The following is a 20,793-nucleotide window of genomic DNA, read 5'->3' on the forward strand; positions in this document are numbered from 1 at the left end:
GACTGACAAAAGCAGGGTTCTCCAGATTCTGAGATATGCAGCTCCAGCTCAGGGCATAGCTTTAAACATCAGGAATTCAACCTCTGGAAACCTTAATTTTCCCCCTAGTCTTGTTTCTACTTGGCCTGACTTTCAATAATATCTCTTAGGTTTTTGTTTTCTGATGTTCACTGATGCTTAACATTCAGGAAAACGTTAAGTACCAGTGGCCCTGACTGACTCAACTGGGAAGTGCTTTACTGAGAAGGACTTTATGCCCAAAGTCTGATGTCTTTGAGATGCCTCCTTCTGTCTCACATCTTCTCCTCATGCCCCCAGCCTGTGCACACCAGATGAGAGGCAGGGGTCCCCACCAGCACCCCATGGCTGCTGCTCACCTGCTGCTTCCCCAGCCCTGCTTGGGCCATGGATCACCGCCCTCAGTGTTTCACCCTACTGGCAGAAGCCCCAGCACCAGCAAAGCTCCAAGCTCAGACTCGGCTCCAAAAAGCCTCAAAACTAGAGAAATCAAAGGGATACACTCCTTGGCAGAAGTCTGTCCTATCTCAACAGAGACCTGCAGAAGTGACAGACTGAAGCCTGTAGGTCTAACTCAGTGTTACATGGGATGCTGACTTTCTCAGTTACCCAATCCTGTCTCATAGGGAACAGGAAAGAAAACAGCTTCAGGAAGATCAATGTAATCTCCATGCCTTGTTTATGATGAATGATCTCAGAACCTCTCCTGTTCTGTTGCTCCCAGGGAAGGAGGTTTCCTTACAGAGACTATTGAAACACTGTAAGGGACAGGAACCTGTAAACATATGTAGGAGAGGGCAGAAAAATCTGGAAACAACACATTTATGCATGTAACTTGAAAATGCAAACAGGACTTGGCTTTACCTGATAAACCTTATTAGACCCTGGATTCTTCCTTTGCTATTACCTCACAGTGGGCAAGATCCAGAATTAACATCAAGGCTCCATCTCTGAAGTCATCCAGTCATGTTTTGCATTGAGAATTATTTTAAAGCAATGCCCACATGCATCCAAACTCAGTAAAAGATGCTAAAAATCAAACCAGAAGAGCAAAAGGCAGGTAGATAACACTTCTGATCCAAGGACCTTGCTATTACTTTTTTTTTTTTTTTTTGTACCAGCATTATCTACTTTTATGAGCTGGTAACAAGAGCACTCAGAAATTACATGAGTTGCCCAAGGTGATACAGTGAACCAGCAGCACACCAGAGAATACAGCACAGATCTTGCAAGCCCTAATTTGCTGCCTTGCCTGCCTCCCTCTCATATCTGTTGCACCCCTGGGATACAAATACAGCTTTGGTAAAACTAAAGTTCAACCAGAATGCACTTCCTGAGCACCTACAGGACTATGTACTATAAAAGCACCCTTATCACTGCCTTTCCATGGGGAGGCACTGGGCCACCACACTTGGAATTTCTGAGGAGTTAAAAATAATAAATAACTGCTGCAACTTACAACTGTACAAACTATGCCCTAACACTTCAGTATGCTCAAGACAGCACTGCCTACCCAAGAGAGAGGAAGCTGGAACCAGAGAAAGAAATCTGGCTGAGATGCCAATTGTTTCTTACAGGGAAGGGCTAAGGGAGTGAACAAAAAATCAAAGCACAACATAGTTGTACAGATGATTTCAGGCAAAGAAGGAAGAAGTGCCTGCCACAAAAAGAAAATAGCAAACGGAACTCTGTTTTCCATTGCTCAGCAAGGGCAGAGGAGGATGTACAGCAAAATCAGTTGTGGTTGAGGTTAGGAGTTGAGGGTGCCTGTAATTCAACCCTGGAACTGGCTCTCAGTTGGCTGAGGGCATTAGGCAACTCAGTAACACTCCCTACCTTTATTTCTCCATCTTAAAATGGGGTCTGGAATAATACTTAGACCACAGTGTGGATTAAAGAGAAGCAATGCAAAGCTTTGAAATTTACAACCATAGATCAGGGCTAAAGCTTTGTTTCTGCCGCAAACAGTCACTTTGGGCCAATATATGCTGACATGATGTTACAGAACCAATGTTAGATATTAGAAAAATGGGAATATTTATTAAATGCATAGGTTAGCAGGGGAAAGGCTTATGTGCTTCATGAAGCAAGCACATGATTTTTCAATAGGTACCAGAATGCAAAAGGAATTATTTGTATTATTATTTTCTTCTAATTTTGTACACACACAATTTTGTACTGCACTGTCTGTGGACTGTACAGGTACCCAGGCAGAGCCCAAAAATTAACCTAAGGCTAACAGTGAAGGATATGAACTAGCTTTATCCTTCAAAAGCTGTCAGGGTAGGTCTGATGCTTCATGTATGACATTCAGGGCAGAAGCACCTACACATACAAATAATGCACTTAAGAGCACTGAAAGACAAGATCTTAATCTCAAGGAAAAATGATGTCTCTCCAATGTGTCAGAACTTCAAAAGTAATTGTGAGATCTTCTGGTGATTCTCTTAAAGACTCTTTATAGCTCCTTTTACAGGGGCCTTGGGCTGATTCATGTTGATCGTGTCTGACAGCTAGCATTTCTGTTAATAATAATCATAAATAAAGTGGACAAGGTTGCCTGACCTGAAATGAGCATATCTATAGTGCCATATCCATTACAGCACAGTGGATCTGTGACCGCAAATCAGGAAAGGTCCAATGCTCTTGACACTTTGTATTAAAATTATATCTGTCTTTTAAGATCTCAGAACCTTTGTGTGCTAGCTTTTTCATTAAAAAGTGTTCCTTAAGAGATAACACTCACACTATAAGAAAGGAGATACTACAGAGGATGAAAGATTACAAAACTTCTCATTTTTTCATTATACAATAAAAATACATTTGCAAACAGCTCTATTCTCCCTTATACCTTAACTCCTCCTTCACGTTCTCCTGCACTGAAGTAATAATCCTGGTTTTATGCCATCATAAATCTGCTGACATGTGAAAAATTATACTATTATCAAACACATCAAAACAGAATTATGATTTCACTGCTGCCAGACCAAATGCAAACAGGAGCTGGGTAATATGAAAGTGAAGCCTGATTAATTTCTGGGCAGTGGTTTTCTGCTAGAAATAGGGATGGTGGTAAAAATTGAGTTTTTAATTTCCATAAAACCCCTGGTTGCACTTATAAACAAGTCATTCCAAACAATACAGGAATTACTTGCTGACATAGGGAATCACTTTCAAAAGTAAAGTATCAGAGATGATACACTGAGAATCTCTCCACATCAGGTGACATGCTGAATTAAGAGAGAAGCTTTGTAAATTACTTTTAAGGGAGGTCAATGTGCCAGGCTATGCTGAGTCCACTGGGGCAGGCAATTTCCAAGGACACAGACAGGCCCTTCACAGAAAACCCTCCACCCCAGAGATTCATGTCCAGCATCAGGCAGATAATTGCAATGTTGCTGACTAAGGAGAGAGGAACCACCGCACACCAGCAATTAGAATAAAGAGATTAATTTCTTGGCCAGCCAAAAAAAGGTGTATTTGGGGAAAAAGACAGGTCAAATGTTACATAGCAGTAAAAAAGCATCAAAGCTAGGACTCCTCAGTTCCCTGCTAATGAAAGGTTCATACTTACCTCATCACTTGATAATCTTGCATACCTGCACTGTATGACAAACCAGTGTCAATGTTCTACCAGGTAGGCTCAAGGCCTCTTCTTTCCTGGTGTGTCCTCCAGACTGCTACAAGAACAATCTTAAACCTGAGTCTCAAACAGATCTCTCCTTCACAACTCCCTTTTCATGACTACTGACACAATGTTTAGTCCTGCACAGGGGTTATCAAAAGCCAAAGCTGTGAGGCAAAATGCAACCCTGGTATAAAATACAACACGCACATGAAGCTTGTCTGTAATTAGAACACCACAAAGACAATGCTTTTGTCACTCATATTTCCAGCCTTGTCCAGCCTCCAATGTGCTATCAAAGCAGAGAGAAGTGAAATGAAACAATACCAGTTTTGTGAGCATCAGAGTAAAAAAATATTGGTCCTCTAGTGATTCAGTTTGGGGATGAACTCTGGAGTCTAAGGAATCCAGAGGCTCTGCCTGAAGTTTTCTCAGAGTTTTTTGTAAAATATGTCCCTTGGGGGAGTAAGGGGAACATTCTCTAGTATCTAATCTGTTCCCTCATCTGCACAGCTGCCTGTTTTTTTCACAGAAATTGATAAACTTTTCCATCTAAATGACCTGTGGAAAAAGTCCGTATTAGATTGGCAGCTTCTCCACAAGACACAATCAAGTTGTCAGTTTACACCCACAAATGCCATCTCTCTGGACAGCTTTGTTTTCCTTTTTCACAAGATAGAAATCATCCTTTTCTTCCTTACAAGTTATTATTAAACAGTTCATATTTGAAAGTGGTTTTTAGAGGCAGAGCTCCTCAGAAAGAGGAAAATCAATTTATTACCATTTAAGTGAAGGGCTAGGAAAAGAGATTTTCCAAGAAGATGCAAAGTTAACTTCAGAAATAATATTCAGTCATTTGGTCTGGGCTTGCATTATGTAGAATGATCACTTTCAGATGCATCCTCTGAACAGGTACAATCGGCTCTGCATTTATGGATGCTGTTTTAATAGCAGTATCTATTGCATTCACATCTGTGTTGCACATGTTCTTTCTGCTACCACAGTCAAGAGCATAAAGAAAGGGAGAGCTATGCATTACTCTGTTCACTGGAAATGAATTCCAGAGGAGAGTATCACAGCAAGTGGAATGGCTGGTGAATTAGGAACACTATGAGAAAAACACATTTTAGAAAGACCCAGCTACTGTAGAATAAGTAGCTACTGATATTCCACATACCTGTGCTACCAGGTCCAATGTCAACCTGAATTTGTTTCAGAAGTGGATTAGTCAGGACTTGCACTACAAGTTGGGAAAACAGCACCCGGGAAAAATGTGAGCTGACCAGCTCATGAATGGTCCCCATCCCTGTTCTGCAACTTTATGAAACTTGCTCTCATGGAAAGAGGTACCTGCACAAACTCTTGATATGACCCAGGAGGCTCTTGCTATCTAATTAAAAAGTCCTGAGGTAGTATGAAGCTACTGGGGATTATGTCTGAACAAATACAAAGTCTTCCCAATCAATTCCATGATCACAAAAAAGTTCCAGATTTGAAAGTGCTTCAGTGCAGTAGTTCCCATATATTGTTCTTAATATTACCTATTATTTATTATCAATAAATTTCTGGGAAAAGGAGCCACAACTCAAAAGGAAAGAGTCTCAGGTACAGGATAACATCTTTCAAGGGGCATGGACAGATTTTTGTTCCATCTCCTATGTGGGGAGAAGGAACTCAACAATGGTTTCAGATACACCTTTGGGCACACAAGGAGCAGAAGCAGGCTCACAAGAGATACAGCCATTCAGCAAGACTCTGGTCTTGGGCTGGTGAAACACGCATATTAAGGCACCTTTCTGGAATCAAATCAGAAACATATTTGTATAAATAAATATTGAATGTGGCTGTCACTGGCAAAACTAACTAAGTTTTTGTTCATTTGAAGCAAACCAAAGTGAAAGAGGTCAGGAAGAGACTCCACAGCAAAGTCAATACAACTAGACAGGATTAGTGAATGTACCAAAAGGAAAAAAGGCAAAAGGCAGAGCCTCGGATACCTACCATGCCCTTGCTTCTCAGCTAAGAGGTGGAACTGGTATTTAACTAGCTCACCCTTAGGACCAGCCTACCCCTGAGTACTACTCTGCTTTGGTCTGCGTTCCTCTTTCCCACCACTACAAGCTTACCTGCATTCAGTCGTTTCTTTGGGGTTTTGAGGCTGCGGCACCTGCCGCTGGCAGAGCTGCTGTTCTCGCTCATGGAGTCCTGCGCTGAGGAGGCGCTCCCCGTCGCCTCGCTGTCCCTCATCATGCTCTCGTAGCCACTGCTGCCCCCACTGTGGTAGAAGAGGGCTGTTTTCCCCATGGCAGGGGGCAGCTCCCCGCTCAGGACGCTGCTGTTGTCGCTGCCGTGGCCGCTGCTGCAGCGGTGAGGTTTCCGAGGAGGGGTGATCTTGCTGTAGGGTGAAGGCAGCATGTGAACAGCTGGCTTCTCATCTCCAGGAAGGCCCCCACGCTCGTCTGTCTCCAGGCTTCCCGGCAGCTGAACGCCTCTGGCACTGGTGCTCCCTTGGAGCAGCTCTGAAATCCGCCCATTGACAGCTCGAAGGGGCAATTTGGAAGCAAGGCTGGAGCCCCGGCTTCTGCTGAGGGACTGCATTGACCAGGACATGTTCTTCCCACTTGGGGGCAAACTGGAGCTCTGCCCCACAGACTGAGGCAGAGACTTGGTGGAGAAGCTGAGCGTTTTGGTGGCAGAGGCAGAGAGGCTGCGGGCCTTGGGACTTGCCAGCAGGAGCTTGCTGACAGCAGAGATCTTTGACTGGCTGGCTTTTGGGGAGGCACCTGCCGACTGGGAGAGGCCCGAGTTGGTGGGTGAGGACATGGCACTGCGGCTGAGGCTCCTTCCAGCCCTAGGCATGGTGGTGTCTCTGCCAGGGCTCATTTTGGAGCTCACAGAGGACAGACTTTCTGCTCTTTCCAGCGACAAACACTCATAGTGGCTTCCTGTGGACCTCCCTAGGGAGTTGGTCCTGCTGGCAAGCTGCTCCAGTTTGGCACTGAAGAGCTTGCTGCTGCTGTTGTTGATGCTGCTGTCTATGCCAGGGCCTTTTAGTTTGGCATTCTGCTCCTCAGGGAAGCTGGCCAGGAAGGACACAGGCTGGCTAGAGGGACTGCTCGTGGTGCTGTTGGCTGCACTGTGCTGGGGGCTGGCTCTGTTCTTCTGATCCAAGCTTGACTTTCTCACAGGTGGCAGAGGAGGGGTCCCTTTGGGGCGAGTGAGTATGCAGTGTTTGGGAGAGGCCATTTTCTTGTCAAGACTAGCCTTAGAAAACTGGGGGAGGGCAGGAGAATTGACTCCACTGCTGTCAGTAAAAGTAGGATGGAGATGGCTGTCAGATTCCTCCACCTTGCTCGCCTTTGGGAGCCCTCGAGGGAGGCTACAATTCTTCAAGCCATCACTGGAATGAACAGGGCTTTGGGTTGCAGAGCTGGATGCTGCCACCTCACACCCATCCACAATCCTTTTTAGACTGTCAGATCCTGGGGAAATAGAGGTGTCCCCACTGCTGGTGCTAAACCTGTCCACAGAGGACTGTTTTGTGCTGTGCTCAGGCTTGGCTGAAACCGTGACTGTATCAGGCCTTGGCCCATCACTGCTCCCTGAGCTGTCCTTTTTAACATCTTCTTCTCTCTTCAACCAAGGGTCTTCAAATTTGATAAGCTTCTTAGCAATGGATTCTTTCCCATCATGGGGATGAACAGCTTTTGGGTCTGCAGTTACAGCCGGTACAGCATCATCAGCATCTTGGGCTTTGAAGGAATTAACAGCAATACATGGATACACGGTAATGTTTGTCTTCATTGGGATGTAGCCCTCACAGCTGCTGAGACTTGCTGTGTTTTTGATTGTGACAGTAGTTTTGCCTAGAGCTGATATTTTACAGCCTTTGATGGGTGGCACTTTGCCAAAAGCTTCCTCCCCCATTTCCGACATTATAAGCATGTTGTCAGTCACTGACTTCTGTTTGTCACTAACACAAATCATGCTGGCACTTTGTATGGTGCTTGCAAACTCGGAGACAGGGGGTTCTGCCATAGCTTCCCCGTGCCCATAGCACGCCTGGGCTATGAAGCTGTGGCACGACTGTTCACCGTCACTGCCCGTGCTCATTTCGCTCAACCACGAGCTGATGGATGAGCGTCTGCTGCCATCGTCTTGGGGTTTGTCATCCAGACTCAGCTTTGGAAGAGGAAGGAACTGTGTGATGCTGACTTCAGACACAGGAGCTGCACTGGAGTAACACTCAAGATCTTCAGAGATACTACTGATAATACTGACTGGCCTAGAGCCAGAGGCCAAAGCCTGCACGGAGCAGTCACTGTTAAAACTGATGATACTGGTCGGGCGCCCATTGTCAAGGACACCACTAATGGTCAGCTCTTCCACAAGGGTGAACACAAGCTCATCCTCTCCATTCAGCTCCAATGGCTGCTGCACAGTCACCATGGTTGTGCTCAGAATCTCTTTCTTGGATTCTGGAGAAATGCTTTGTTGCCCATCTTCATTGAGAACGGTCTCTTCAAAATCCCCATTGTTGGATGACACTGACTTTTTCATAATCTGAGGGCTCATGCCTACAGGTGGGGTCCGGATTTCTGGCTGTAATAAAGATTCAGTAGATGTCATGGCAGCATCCTTACTCAGGGGAGCTGGTGGGGGAGTGGAGCTGGGCAGGACTCCTTTCTGTGTGTAGACCTTGCACCTCTGGGAAGGAGAAGTTGGTGGCTTATACTCAGATGTCTTTGAGAGGCTTGCAATGCCAAGCCGGGGGGAACCCATTGGCCGAGGTTTGCCTTCCACAAATCCAGAGGTGTTGAGCCCTTCTCTGCTGCTCTGCAAGCTGGTGCTGTGTGCTAACTGACAAGAGGTAAGCTCTTTGCTAGAGCTGCCTGTTACACTCCTGGGAGAAGAAGGAGTTGAAAGATTGGTAAGAGCTCCAGAAGGAACAGGGGAGTGATTTCTCCTAGTTTTGCTGGGTGTTGTATTTGTATTTTCCTTGGCCTCTCTATCAGGATGCTGACATTCTGGCATCGTATCTTCCTTATCTGACTCTGGTAAGTGGCTAAGCTCTGCCAGCTGGCTTGAGACAGCACACTTAGACATCTGGTCTGAGCTAAATTGAGCAGGCATCTCTTCAAAGGGAAATTTGTCGGTCTCTTCACTGCCATCTATGCAATCCAGTCTCTCCTGGAGCTCTGCAAAGGTGTTGCACTTCAGGCAGTCTCTTTCAGATGTGCTGGGCCCTGATTCACTAACTTCCTCCAACCTGCCCTCATTTTTGGTCTTTTGCAGAGCAGGAACAATGGGAACAAAGTCAGGGGGACCCTCGTTATCTGTCAGTTCCTTGTCAGAGAGGGCAGTGCCATTGGGGCCAACATAAATCACCGTGTCACACGACTGCTCACTGCTGGATGAATAATCAGGATCACTTGATAAATGCAAAATAGGGAAGTCTGGGTCCACAGTGTTTCTAGAATGGAAAGGCCTCAGCTGGGTTGGCCTCCGCATCCGGCCCTCCTCACAAGAGCTCTCTCCTCCAGAAGAACTTGATGTGTACTGCAACGTGAGAGAAAGAGGGAGAGGGAGACATATCTATGACATTTCAACATTGCAAGCTGCTCCTTGCACAAATGACATACACAAAAAAATCATGGTCACATATGAACTGGGAGATCTCTAAACTAAGGCACAAAGCTCTGAAACTTCTTATCCACAGCCCTGGAGCAAACCCATAGCTATGTTCAATGGAGTACCCAAAGCCCCAGCTCTGAGTCCCTCTCAAAATCATAAGACTTCAAAAAAATGTACTAAAAATATGGATTGAGATACCTCCCTTAACTGAGCCTGGCCAAAGATATTGGGTATTTGGCAAAGGCTTTGCTGATTTTGTGTGTGCGTGTACATTTGTGTATTTGAAAGGAACAAGAAAACTGATTACATATGACCCCATTATTACCAGTGTGTGGAATTGTATAATGTGCACTCAGAGGTCTCTGGAGACACAGTGCTCTGATGGTGCGAGGACTGAACCCTTCATTTGTGTCTCTTCAATCAATTGACAAAAAAAGCTTTTGTCAGTCAGCCAATTAAAATTAAATGCATAAAATTCACTCATTCTGTCCAATTCACACCACAAGTTGCACGGAAGTAACCAGAATTCTCTAACATGAAAATGGATATAGTCCTTCTTCACTCTACATGGAAAACCTATCACCTATATTTAGAAGCAATAGGAATAAAAAGGTGGTCAATGGCCTTGGACACAATAGTTCTGCCTTTATTTTGCTTCTACTCTCTCTGAGAATCATAGAGAATCTAATTCTTAATTAATTCCAATTTTCTTTAACTCTACAGCAGTTTCACTCATTATTTCATTAGCACTAAGAGTATAAAGGAAAATAAATGCTCCCTGACAGCAATATTATTAAACAAGGTCAGCTTACAAACCTGCTACAACAGATGTGTCCGAACTTACTCCTGTGTCTCTGAAGCTGAAGCATTTACCCCTCTGATATTGCACTCTGACACTTGCCTAGGACTGGGTACATACATCCATACACTTTGGAACTGATTACTGATTTGGTTACACGCTGCTTTACCCAGTTAAGGACCCTTCTTCCTCCTTCCTCCATCATTATAAGAAGTGAGTTCCACATTGTCTTACCTTAGTTTTCTTTTTCTTCATCCTGAGGACCCTTGAGGCGATCTGGATGGTGGAGAGCGTCTCAGCGTAGTTGCCCGCGGCGGCTGAAATGTGAGCTATCATCGTGGTGCGGCAGTTCATATTCCCCAAGGACTCTCGGAGCAACATGGTCAGCTTGCTGTCTCTGCAAAATAAAGTGAATTAAGGCTACATTAGCCAGCAAGGTTTCGCTTTGGCCATCATGATGGAACTTGGGTCTTGGCAAGATTTTTTCTCCTCTTTTTAATGGAATCCTAATTAGTTTTTTTCCTTAAGTTTGCACTATGTTGTGCAGCTGAGCATGCTAAAAGATCCTGGACTACAATTCAAACTCCTTTTCCCACTTCCCCTTTTCTGACTCCTTTTCATCTCAGTCCTTCTCCATTGTTACCATTGCCAACAGAGAGATGCAGACCAGCACTGGAGGCCGTTAAGAAGCCACAGCAGCAAACATCAAACTGCTGCTCTTCTGAAGTGCACAGTGCCCAGACAAACTCTGGCCCAGCTCTGGAGGACAAGAGGGTACTGGATTAGATTACAGAACACAATTTTCTGTTGCCTTATAGGGCACTGGGTAACTCAGTATTAGTAACAGTTAAGCCACTGAAGTCAATTTTGGATGATGCTGGTAAAATACAAACCAATCAAGCCTTCAAACTTCACACAATTGTTCTTTCATATTAGATCTTTTCTCTCACTGAGGCAGAAATCAAATTTTCTGTTCTTGCCATTTACTCTATTGTTCAGTCTCAGACAGCTTTTGAAATGCTGATGCCTTATTGTGGAGCTGTGTGTGACTGGACTGAGAATATGAATTTTAACAGAATAATGATGCATATATAATACTTTTGAGGTGGTCATCTAATCCTATAGTCAGAAATACACAATATATAATTTTTAAAGAGACCTTTAGCACTGTGGTGTAAAGTCAGTTGGATGGTTATTTGGGAAATGGCATTGTCTTGAAGAGTGTCTCCCCTATGCTAAAGGTTGTAGATGATGATTACATTCAGCTGGAAACAAAGACAGCAACAGCCTGATATTTATCTGTCACTAAAGGAACTGCATTCGCTGTTGTAATGATGGTGATACCGTCAGTGGCTACGGATCAGATTTTTGGGGCTCACTGTTAAATATCTGCAAATGACCTATGGTGCATGTGTGTCCTTGTTCACTCACTTGAGATTTCCAGCTCACAGGAACACTGCATAAAGCTGCAGCTGCTGGGAACTGAAGCTGTGCGTACTGAATGGAACCGATGGGCAAACACCAAAACCCTTGGACCTCTCTTTTTGATTGAATTAACAACAACATTTGGGCATTGAATTAACAACAACATATTTTGATGCAATACCTCTGGAGGGTTCTCATTTCCTGAGGCTTCTAATACTTGCAATTTCAGCTGGACTAGAAATACTGAAAATAAAACTTTTTTTTGTTTCAGGATTTCTGCTTCCATCTGCTCCAGACACACTGAAGACACATCTAGTGTCTTTGAGAAGCAAACAAACATCCATAAAGACTATACTGAGACAGCCTCACTCATTTCACTTGTGACCTAAGGCTGCTTTGAATCCACAGATCCAGAGGTAATAGGCTGCTGTGTCTCAGGTTAGTGTCCCTCTTTTCCATCACGGAATAATTAAGATGTCAAATTTTGTACATCAGTTACTGTCACTGCAGTGCAGAGTAACACAGAAATTATTAACATCTCCACAGAAATCAATAACAAGCCTTTCATTTGCCAGTGCTTCTATCATAGCAAAACATGAGACAACAGGGGAAAGTGCAAAAGAATACATTCTAGACATGTTGGTCTCCTGAGAATGCATAATCCATGCAGCCAGCATCAGCACTGAGGTGTGGCTCTCCTAGAGATTCATGCCTTAGGAATATAAAATAATCTGTGCCATCTGCCTTGTACTGAAATACCCATTTGCAAGAAGAATAACAATACTGAAGAAATATCTATTTATAATTCATCCTCTGACATGGATGGGAAGTAAAAGGCAGATTTGTTAAGGATTAAAGCATGAATCTAGCAGTAAAAAGCCCAGCTAGCACTGATTTCTAATTTCAGAGTTTGTTCATTCAGCACAGGCTACATCTTGACTCTCAACTTCACCTTGTACCCAGAAAAAATCACTGGCCTCACATCACTACTGTGCTGTACTGAAAGATAACATAAAGAGGGAGAAAGCTACTAAACAAAGATTTTTGTCAAATCTGTATATTGTTATAAGACAAGTTCAGCTGTTCAGGGTTCACTGACCTCTCACAATAACTCTCACCTAGTAACTTCTGAAGGAAAGAAAGAAAGAAAATAGAAGAGAATGTAAGACACAAAAATGTGTGGCCTAATTTTTAACTCACTCTATCCTCTTCAATTAAAATATTGGTAAAACATTCTGGATTTCTCACTGAAATCTGCTTGGCAGTCAGTGTGAGACACAAAGTAGATGCTTTGTTCTTATGAGTGCTGGCATGGTACTTCTGCCTGAAAAAAATGAAAGGCTATGAATTATTTCATTAGGCCATTTGTGATCTGTTATCTGAAAATGCAAAATTTCCTGTGAAAGCAGAAGTTTTACAAAGAGGTCTGCACTTCTGCATTGGAAAGGCTTTGATAAGCAAGACCTCTGTGGAACCTTTGGCTCTGCAATCTAAACAAGACACAGGAAATTTTGAAGAAAGTTACAGAGTCTGCTGCTCCCAGGTGTATGTTGCTCACTGTGTTAAGCAGAGGCTGGCTAGCAGATTTCTTATGGCAGCAGAGTGAAATGCATCAATGTCTTCATGGAAAATAAGAGAACTTCAGGAATGCTAATGGTCTATTTGTATTCTGCTCCAAAAGTAATAAAAATTATAGGTCAGAGCAGCACAATGACTCCATTTTATATACCTGTCTTAATTTTAAATGTATTTCTATCCCATCCACTAATGTTTTTATAGTTTAGGAAATTTATCCTAAACCATCATGATTATGGGGATACAAAATGCATATGAAATTGAAGGTGGGGTGAGGATACCACATTTCAAACTCCAAAGCCTGTATATCAGTAAGTCAATTCTACAGTCTTTTCAGCACTTCAAAGTCACCTCATTTTTTTCTAACTACATCACTTGTTCTAATAAAATACATTACCTTTACTTGTAAACTTTTTCTTGCCTAGCTTCTAGACAATCATGGCTACAGAAGAAAAGCTACTAAATATTATTCATATATATCCCACACAGGTAAAAAACAAAAATAAAGTATGCAAATCTGTACCCCTGGAAAAGTCCAGAGGCAAGAGCCCTGTGTGCAGGAGACTAAACTCAGGTGTCTCTGCAATGTTTGTCAGCAGGTACGGTACAGAGGTGCAGACTGCCAGGCAGAAAGCCTCGGTTCATTCAGATGTACATCTTCCTTTCAGTAAGAAAGAAAGGTGTACATCTTCATGCTCCTCTTATACACATCTGTATTTCCCTTCCACATGAATGATTAATTATACTCAACTTCAAACAACACAGAATCTTGCATTGAAGAATGAAGCATGTAATACCATGATACGTGTCCTTAGACACTGCATAAATCCCACTTGCCCATGTACATTTAGTCAGTCTTTAATTTTGTGACTGGATGCTATTTTTCCACTAGAGCCCTTCCTCAAACCCTGCACAGAATAAACAGTGCTCACTGAACCATAAGTTATATAATCTTTCTTTAAATCCTTGCCTTGCAATGCATGGATTTATGCCTTATTTACTGTTAGAACTATAAAAACTCTGCTCTGAATACTGAATGACCAATTCCTTCAAAGGCTCTTTATAATTTTTTCTTTTCCCTGTGGAGCTCATCAATGCAGTATCTGATGAATGCCCCTGAGGTGAGGCATATATTCCTCTGATAATACCTGAAACATTGAAGACTTCATTAAGTATAGGTGTTTGGTGTGAAGCACAGATCTTTCAGAGTATTGATCATTACACAGTCTTCATATTCAAAGTACAGCTAACTTTGACTTATCTTCAGCAGCAAATGGGGCAGCTGGTTCTCAAATCAGGATACCCCAAAAAGAAGGAAAATAAAATTAGTAGCCCATCTAAAAATTTTAGGAACACATTGTCAGAACCAATCTGAAGGTGGTATTGGTCCTTGCATATCTCCCTTCTCTTCCACACTCCTCCATCCCATCCTCCATGTTTAGTGGCAATGACCACATCACCATACAGTCCTGATTCATGTCTAAAGCAGGTCCTTTATCTGCCTTGAAAAAAGATGATATTTTGGGATGGAAGGAGAGCCCTGAAAGGACAACACAATATACATAGCCCATTAATTTTGACATTTCCTGACCCTATAGCAATTGATTTTAGAATATAAATGCACTTCTTATATGTGTTTTGTGTAATTTCATGTAGATTTGTGGTTACACTTCAATGAGACATCAGCAGGCTTGGAACATTCCTGTGTATAAAACAGCCTCAGTTTCCAAACTAGCTGGCAGCAGCAGCTGGCTGACACCTTTTGTTTGGACAAGCAGTAGAGAAGGAGAACATGACTTACAATTCACCAGGGCGTTTTCTAACATTTGCTACCTGTAGAAAAACACTAAGATTTGGGAGTAACACACTCCTTTCGTGCACTGCAGAAAAGCTGTGCTCTCGTATGTTCATATCGTTTTTGACATGCTCTTCTCTGATCAGACCTACAATCCTACAATCTTCTATCAGAGTCTATCCTGGGCTTTCCTCATTTAACCTTTTTGCTTGTTCTTGTTCCCATACCCCAGTTCCTCCCCAAAACAGCCTGGCAGAGCTCAGTTTCATCCTGCAGTAGTCTAAGCAGCTACACCAGACTTTGCCATTCTCCAGCATCACTGCTAGACGCTCTTCCAATATTAAATTCCTCTTTTCTCCCCCTCTTCCTCCCATTAACATCTTCCACTCTATCTGCCTGCCCTCCAAAGCCTCTCTCCCCCCTCAAGTTCCCCCCACAGGTGTTCACTGACACCCAGCAGAAGAAATCCCAAAACATGGCCATAATTTGGCATGGCTGCAGTATCATGCTGCCAAGTGAAGGGCAGAGAATGGTCAGTGCCTTCCTGGATCTTTCTCTGCCAGGTCCTCCAGCTTTAAGAAAATCTGTGTGTTCAAAGTGAGCTACATAGAAAAGAGGCAAACGGTAATTGCTTTTGTGTAGGGCTGCAAAATAGAATTCATGAATAGAAAATGAAGCAATAAGAATAAATATTGTGCTCAGGAAATTCATAGGAATTTTTCTTGCCCAGAATTTTATTCTGTGTATGGGAGACACAAACACAGAATTGTTTCACAAAAAGGAGGCAATACTGGAGAGGAAGATCCAGCTGAAGTGTTGGAATAATGATTTTTCTGTGGAATTATTTACCCAATTGTATTATATACTTTGTTTTCTTTCCTGCATCTGCCCCCCCCCCCCTTAATAACAAACGTTTTCTTTGTTTTCCCCTTCCTGTCACCCCACTACTATGTAGATTTTGGCTATTCAATGACAACAGCAGTACCATCAGAAATAGGAATAATAACATTCCACAAGGGAGTCTAGACAATAGTACAGCTAAGCTTTAGGAAGTGTAAGACAGTGTGTTTGTGCTCTCTATTAATCATATACCTTAGTGTCTTCCTAGGCACTTGGCCAAAAGGAGAAAGTTGTCAACTGCCTCCAGGTGTTATGGTTACAGCATCAGATGATGTATGCCCTCAGGTGTCTTGTAATCTAATTATTTATAGAGGTATGTCAAAGGAAAAAAATCTCAGTAACTATGACAGTCATTTTTGATCATAATGTCTTAACTCTGCTCCTTTGAGCTGATGCACTGCTTTATTCACAGCAATAAATGTTTACATTACAAAGGAGCCACATAAAGACTATATTGGGTTTTGGCTCCTACTACATGGGAATAATCTCTACAAAGGACAGTTTATAGCTCAAAAAGCACAAGCCCAACAGCGGATGTTACAGGTGTGTAACAGCTGAGTTCACTATGAACCAATGTAGTTTCTTTAGCTATGTCTTTCCTTTCTGTTAATAATTTTGAGAGAGAGGAAATGGGAGCAATGTGTGTAGGCACAGGCAAAATGAGTCCAGGTGGGGAGATAAAGCCCTCGGAGGTTCAGCCATGTAAGCCTGGCTTTGTTTGCAGAACAAAACGAGGCAGTTGAAGAAAGATGGGTAACGTGTTGGACCTTTAACCTGGGGAATTCTTCACCTGGTGAAATGAGGCATTGGGGAGACAATGAACTTGCTCCAGGTGGAAACTGACTAGCCTTAAAGGGGAAATGAAGCACAGTGGAAATTTCCACTGCCACTGCAGTTAGTTGTCTTGTATGAGGTGCACTAGCACAACCCAGAACTCTGTGCTCATGGCAGAGGGGAAGGGAGAGCTGAAAGGACTACGCTGAGGGGACACTGTGCTCAGGTTCAGTACCAGGAAACTGCCACACCTGGAGGGGATGTGACACTACAGCAGCTGAGAAGTCAAGAGCAGGAGAAAAGTGTTGGTGTAGCCAAGTATGGGACTCAAATTGTACAAAATTTATATAAAATGTAGGGGGATTCCCTCTGCAATTGTTGTCTTTTAAGAGAAAATTTCATAATTCCTGTGCCTGTGACAACACATGAGGATGTGGCAGATGCACAAAAGAGCATCTTTTGTTTCTTTTTTATCAAAGGCAGAAAAGCACATCAATGACAGAAGAACAGAAACCCATCAGTGAGGCTGCACCTCAAATGAGTTCAGTTTTGAGCTCCTCACTGCAAGAAAGACATTGAGGTGCTTCAGCATGTCCAGAGAAGAGCAATGAGGCTGGGGAAGGGTCTGGAGCACAAATGAGGAGTGGCTGTGGCAGCTGGAGTTGTTCGGTGTGAGGAAAAGGAGGCTGAGGGAAGATCTCACTGTTCTCTACAACCACCTGAAAGGAGATTGTAGCAAGATGGGAGTTGGCTTCTTCTCCCACGAGTCAGGGAAATACCCTTCTCACCATAAAAGGGGCTCATTCAAGAGCTGTGACTTTTGTATAAAAGTTGCTCCAAAGCTGATGAAGCTTTAACAGTCTGCAAAACTGACAAGTTATTGTATGTTATTCATGAATGACAAAAAAGTTCCTAACTTTTTTAAGGTTTTGCTGACTGATCTCACAATAGAAGTGTCTCCCAGTAAAGCTGTTACTGTCACACAACTCCACTTTTACCTTTACACATTAAAGAGTGCATGGTTTCTGACAGTGCCAGCCCAGCTCTAAGCTGGGCACCACCATGCTAGCTCTGAAGACACACAAAGACATTTTCTCCATCTTCTTATTTCTGCCTTGTGCCAGCAGTGAAGCAGAAGTCACACAAGATTCATTCAAATAATTCAACCAATAAGAGAAAGAAGTTCCTCTTAGTCTTTTCCCCGGCCCTGTGAATGTTATGTAGTTTGATTCAGGTGTACTTTGCACTTTGGCAATACCAAACAGAACACATATATGCTTACTCAGAGCTCATTATGTTACTCTAATGAGAGCTGAGAGATCCAGATGTAGCTTAAAGTCACAGTAAGTGCAAGTTATGGGGTGGGAGAAAGGAGGTGGTTAGGAACACAGCTCTGCTGAGGGCCAGTTATTATTTCAGAGAGAAGACTACACTAAAAATGGAAAAAATGATCCCTCTCCCCTTTGTACTTCGAATCTCAGCACAGAAACAAACACCGTTCACAAGTAGCCATTAAAAACATCCAAACAAAGCTCAGAGATAAGCAAAAGGAAAAGGATCCTAGTGGTCTGTTTCATTACAATGCCAACTCCTCATAAATTCTAGCTGAAAAACACAAACTCAATTAATCCAGGGAGCTAATTAGGCTCAGCAACTCTTATGTTAGATCTAAAGCCAGATTCCCCAAAATCAGCAGCACCACTTGTTAAGGAAACATGCTCAATAAGTAGACTGTGATTTACAGGAGAAAAAAAAATCCTGCAGTTAAAACCAATAATGATCCAGATTTTAAAGAATTTAGGGACTTGGCACTTGGCTAGGCTAACTTCTACCAAGCTACGCTAATAAAGTGAAGGGAAATGTCCTTTCTCTCCCCATGTCCCTCCTTCCTTGGCTCCCTTACTTGGAAGCGTTATGGCAACCACAAGTTTGGCTCAGCTTATCTGTATGTTTTAGTTGCTTTATATGAGAAGACAACATAGCTGCTATGGAATAGCAACTGGAGCAGCTTAGGAGCCTGCCTGCCTCTGCTCCGGGCTGCCTGTGCCCTGACAGTGCAGCAGGAGTGCTGGGAAGGGAAGGGAAGGGCTGGAAAGCAGCTGAACAGTGCCTGTGCCTCTAGGGCAGTCATAGGGGGAAACACACAGCAAGAAAAAACGTGCAGAAACATTCCCTCACGGTCTGCTGAGGGCACATTCTGGAAAGCACCTTCACACCAGCCCCTCTGGGTGGCTAATTTGAGCAGGAGCAGAGCAGACACCCAGTGAGGGCATTTCCACCAGCCCTGCATCAGCATGAAGAGAGAGCACGCTCCTTTGTTCAACATCTTTCCTTCCAGCGCTGCTGCCCCAGCTCCCGCCGCCTCCTGAGGGCCAAGGCAGAGGGCAGAGTAAAGCAAGGCTCTCCACGCTGCACCCAAGGGGCCAAGCAAAGCGCTTGTCTGTCAGGAGGCCGAGCTGCTGCCAGTCCCACGGCCGGGGTCACACACGCTGAGGAGCCGCTCCCGGGGGCAGCCGCGGCAGGGAGGGCAGGGCCGGGCAGCGGCCCCTCAGCTCCCTCTCGGTGCCAACAAGCACCTGCCTGCCAGAGCGGTCTGACTCCTCCTCACCCTCACGCCAGGCGCCTCAGAACCATTTCGGCCCTACCCCGTGGCAATTGGGAGCGGGGACAGCGAGGGGACAGCTGGCTGCCGCTCGGAGCGCTCCGCGCCCTGCGAGGCCCGGCCGGAGAAACAGCGCCCTGCCCCTCGCTGCAAGGGGTGCCCGCGTTCAGACGGACCCAGGGGGAGAATGCCAGGGTTATTTCCTCAAACGAAAATTAACTTCAAATGTTTGTAATTGATACATGAATATTCATGATCTTTTGGGAGGATTCATAATTACTTCATTCTGCTTAGGCTCATTTGATCTGCAGTAGCGACAGCAGTAGTTTATGCTCCTTCATCAAGATGCCAACAATTTGGCAGCATGACCTTCCCAGTTTCCTGTGCTGGAGAGCAGCTCTAGTTATTTTAATTGCAATCCCAAATGGAGTGGTACCTGAAAATAAATTGACTGCTGTTCAGTTTTAGAAACCACTCCACTTGGCACTGCTCCTTGTGTAAATAGATAACATCTCCAGGAAACTGGGAAGGTCACTCCACAAAACACTTCACATTCTGATAGGTAACATTTTATATGTCAACCTCCTAGAGCCTTCAGGCCACAGCATTATGGCAGAGGGCAGTGAAAGTGCACATACTCCCATGTGGAAAGGGGAAAAAAAAGAAAAAAAAGGCAGACTTTGGTTGTCCTTAATGATATGGAAATGAAACAATTCATCTATACCACTCATTAGACGTATTCCCCAAAGAAAGTTAGGCTCAAGAGTTCACACTGCCTCTGCACCTGCACACAAGGTTGCCTTATCACCTTCAGGAATAAACTTCTAGGCTTTTGGCAAATTCAAAGAAGGTTTGAGAAAATAATATGCAAAGTTTGGAGACAGTAAGTCTCTGTAAAGGCTGGAAGGATTAACAGCTGGGTGGATGGAGAGAAATCTTATTTGTGCTCCCACAGAATGAGACAAATGCTTTCAATTCCATTCTTGAGCACACCAGAGAAAGCACATAGATGAGAGAAATTCCCAAACACAGGAATATTTTTGGCCAGTATTTACACCTTTTTGGAGCCAGACTGAGAGACAAGTTGTTAGAAACATTATGTTCTTGATGCTGGTGCTCACAAAACTGTTCATTTAGATCAACAGCAAAAAAAAAAAAAAAAAAAAAAAAAAAAAAAAAAAAAAAAAAAAAAAGCACTTACATGATACTGGGTCCTGATTAAAAACTGCCAAAACCCAAAGTAAAGCAGTGAAGTGAAAATAAAGCTCCTAATTGCTTCACAGAGATGCATGAAACTGCTAAAACCTGCTAAAAGAAGCAATCCCTGCCCATTGTCAAGGAAGATGAACTTTACAGCAGCCAAGCAATCTGCTAATTAGGAGGGGAATTAAGCAGGTGAAGCAAGTTCTGAAAAGGAGGATTTTTTTGTGTCATCTCCCATTTCCAGCAGACACACACTGGCCTCAGTTGTTCAGCTCCAAACTACAAATTAAAAACCCACGGCTTCCATTTAAGAATAATGTATTGGCATGTACAGGGACTATGTAAAGATCCTAGACAACATGCATAACTCTCTTTCTAAAAATCAGGATAAGTAAGATAGGTAAGTATGGACTTAGCTATCTAACTTTACACATCCATTTGCT

At 43.5% G+C, this 20,793-nt stretch overlaps 1 protein-coding gene across 1 annotated transcript in view; it reads right to left on the reverse strand.

Moving 5' to 3' along the window:
• KIF26B (kinesin family member 26B) overlaps positions 1-20,793 on the reverse strand; it is a 272,342-nt gene that overhangs the window by 12,244 nt on the left and 239,305 nt on the right. Inside the window, exons 11-12 of the mRNA XM_054629924.2 lie at positions 10,311-10,473; positions 5,770-9,202 (exon numbers count right to left, since the gene is read on the reverse strand). Coding sequence (XP_054485899.2) covers positions 5,770-9,202; positions 10,311-10,473 — 3,596 coding nt within the window. The remainder of the gene's footprint in view (positions 1-5,769; positions 9,203-10,310; positions 10,474-20,793) is intronic.

The sequence above is a fragment of the Agelaius phoeniceus genome, chromosome 3, assembly GCF_051311805.1.
Source record: "Agelaius phoeniceus isolate bAgePho1 chromosome 3, bAgePho1.hap1, whole genome shotgun sequence".
Taxonomy (NCBI): Eukaryota; Metazoa; Chordata; class Aves; order Passeriformes; family Icteridae; genus Agelaius; species Agelaius phoeniceus.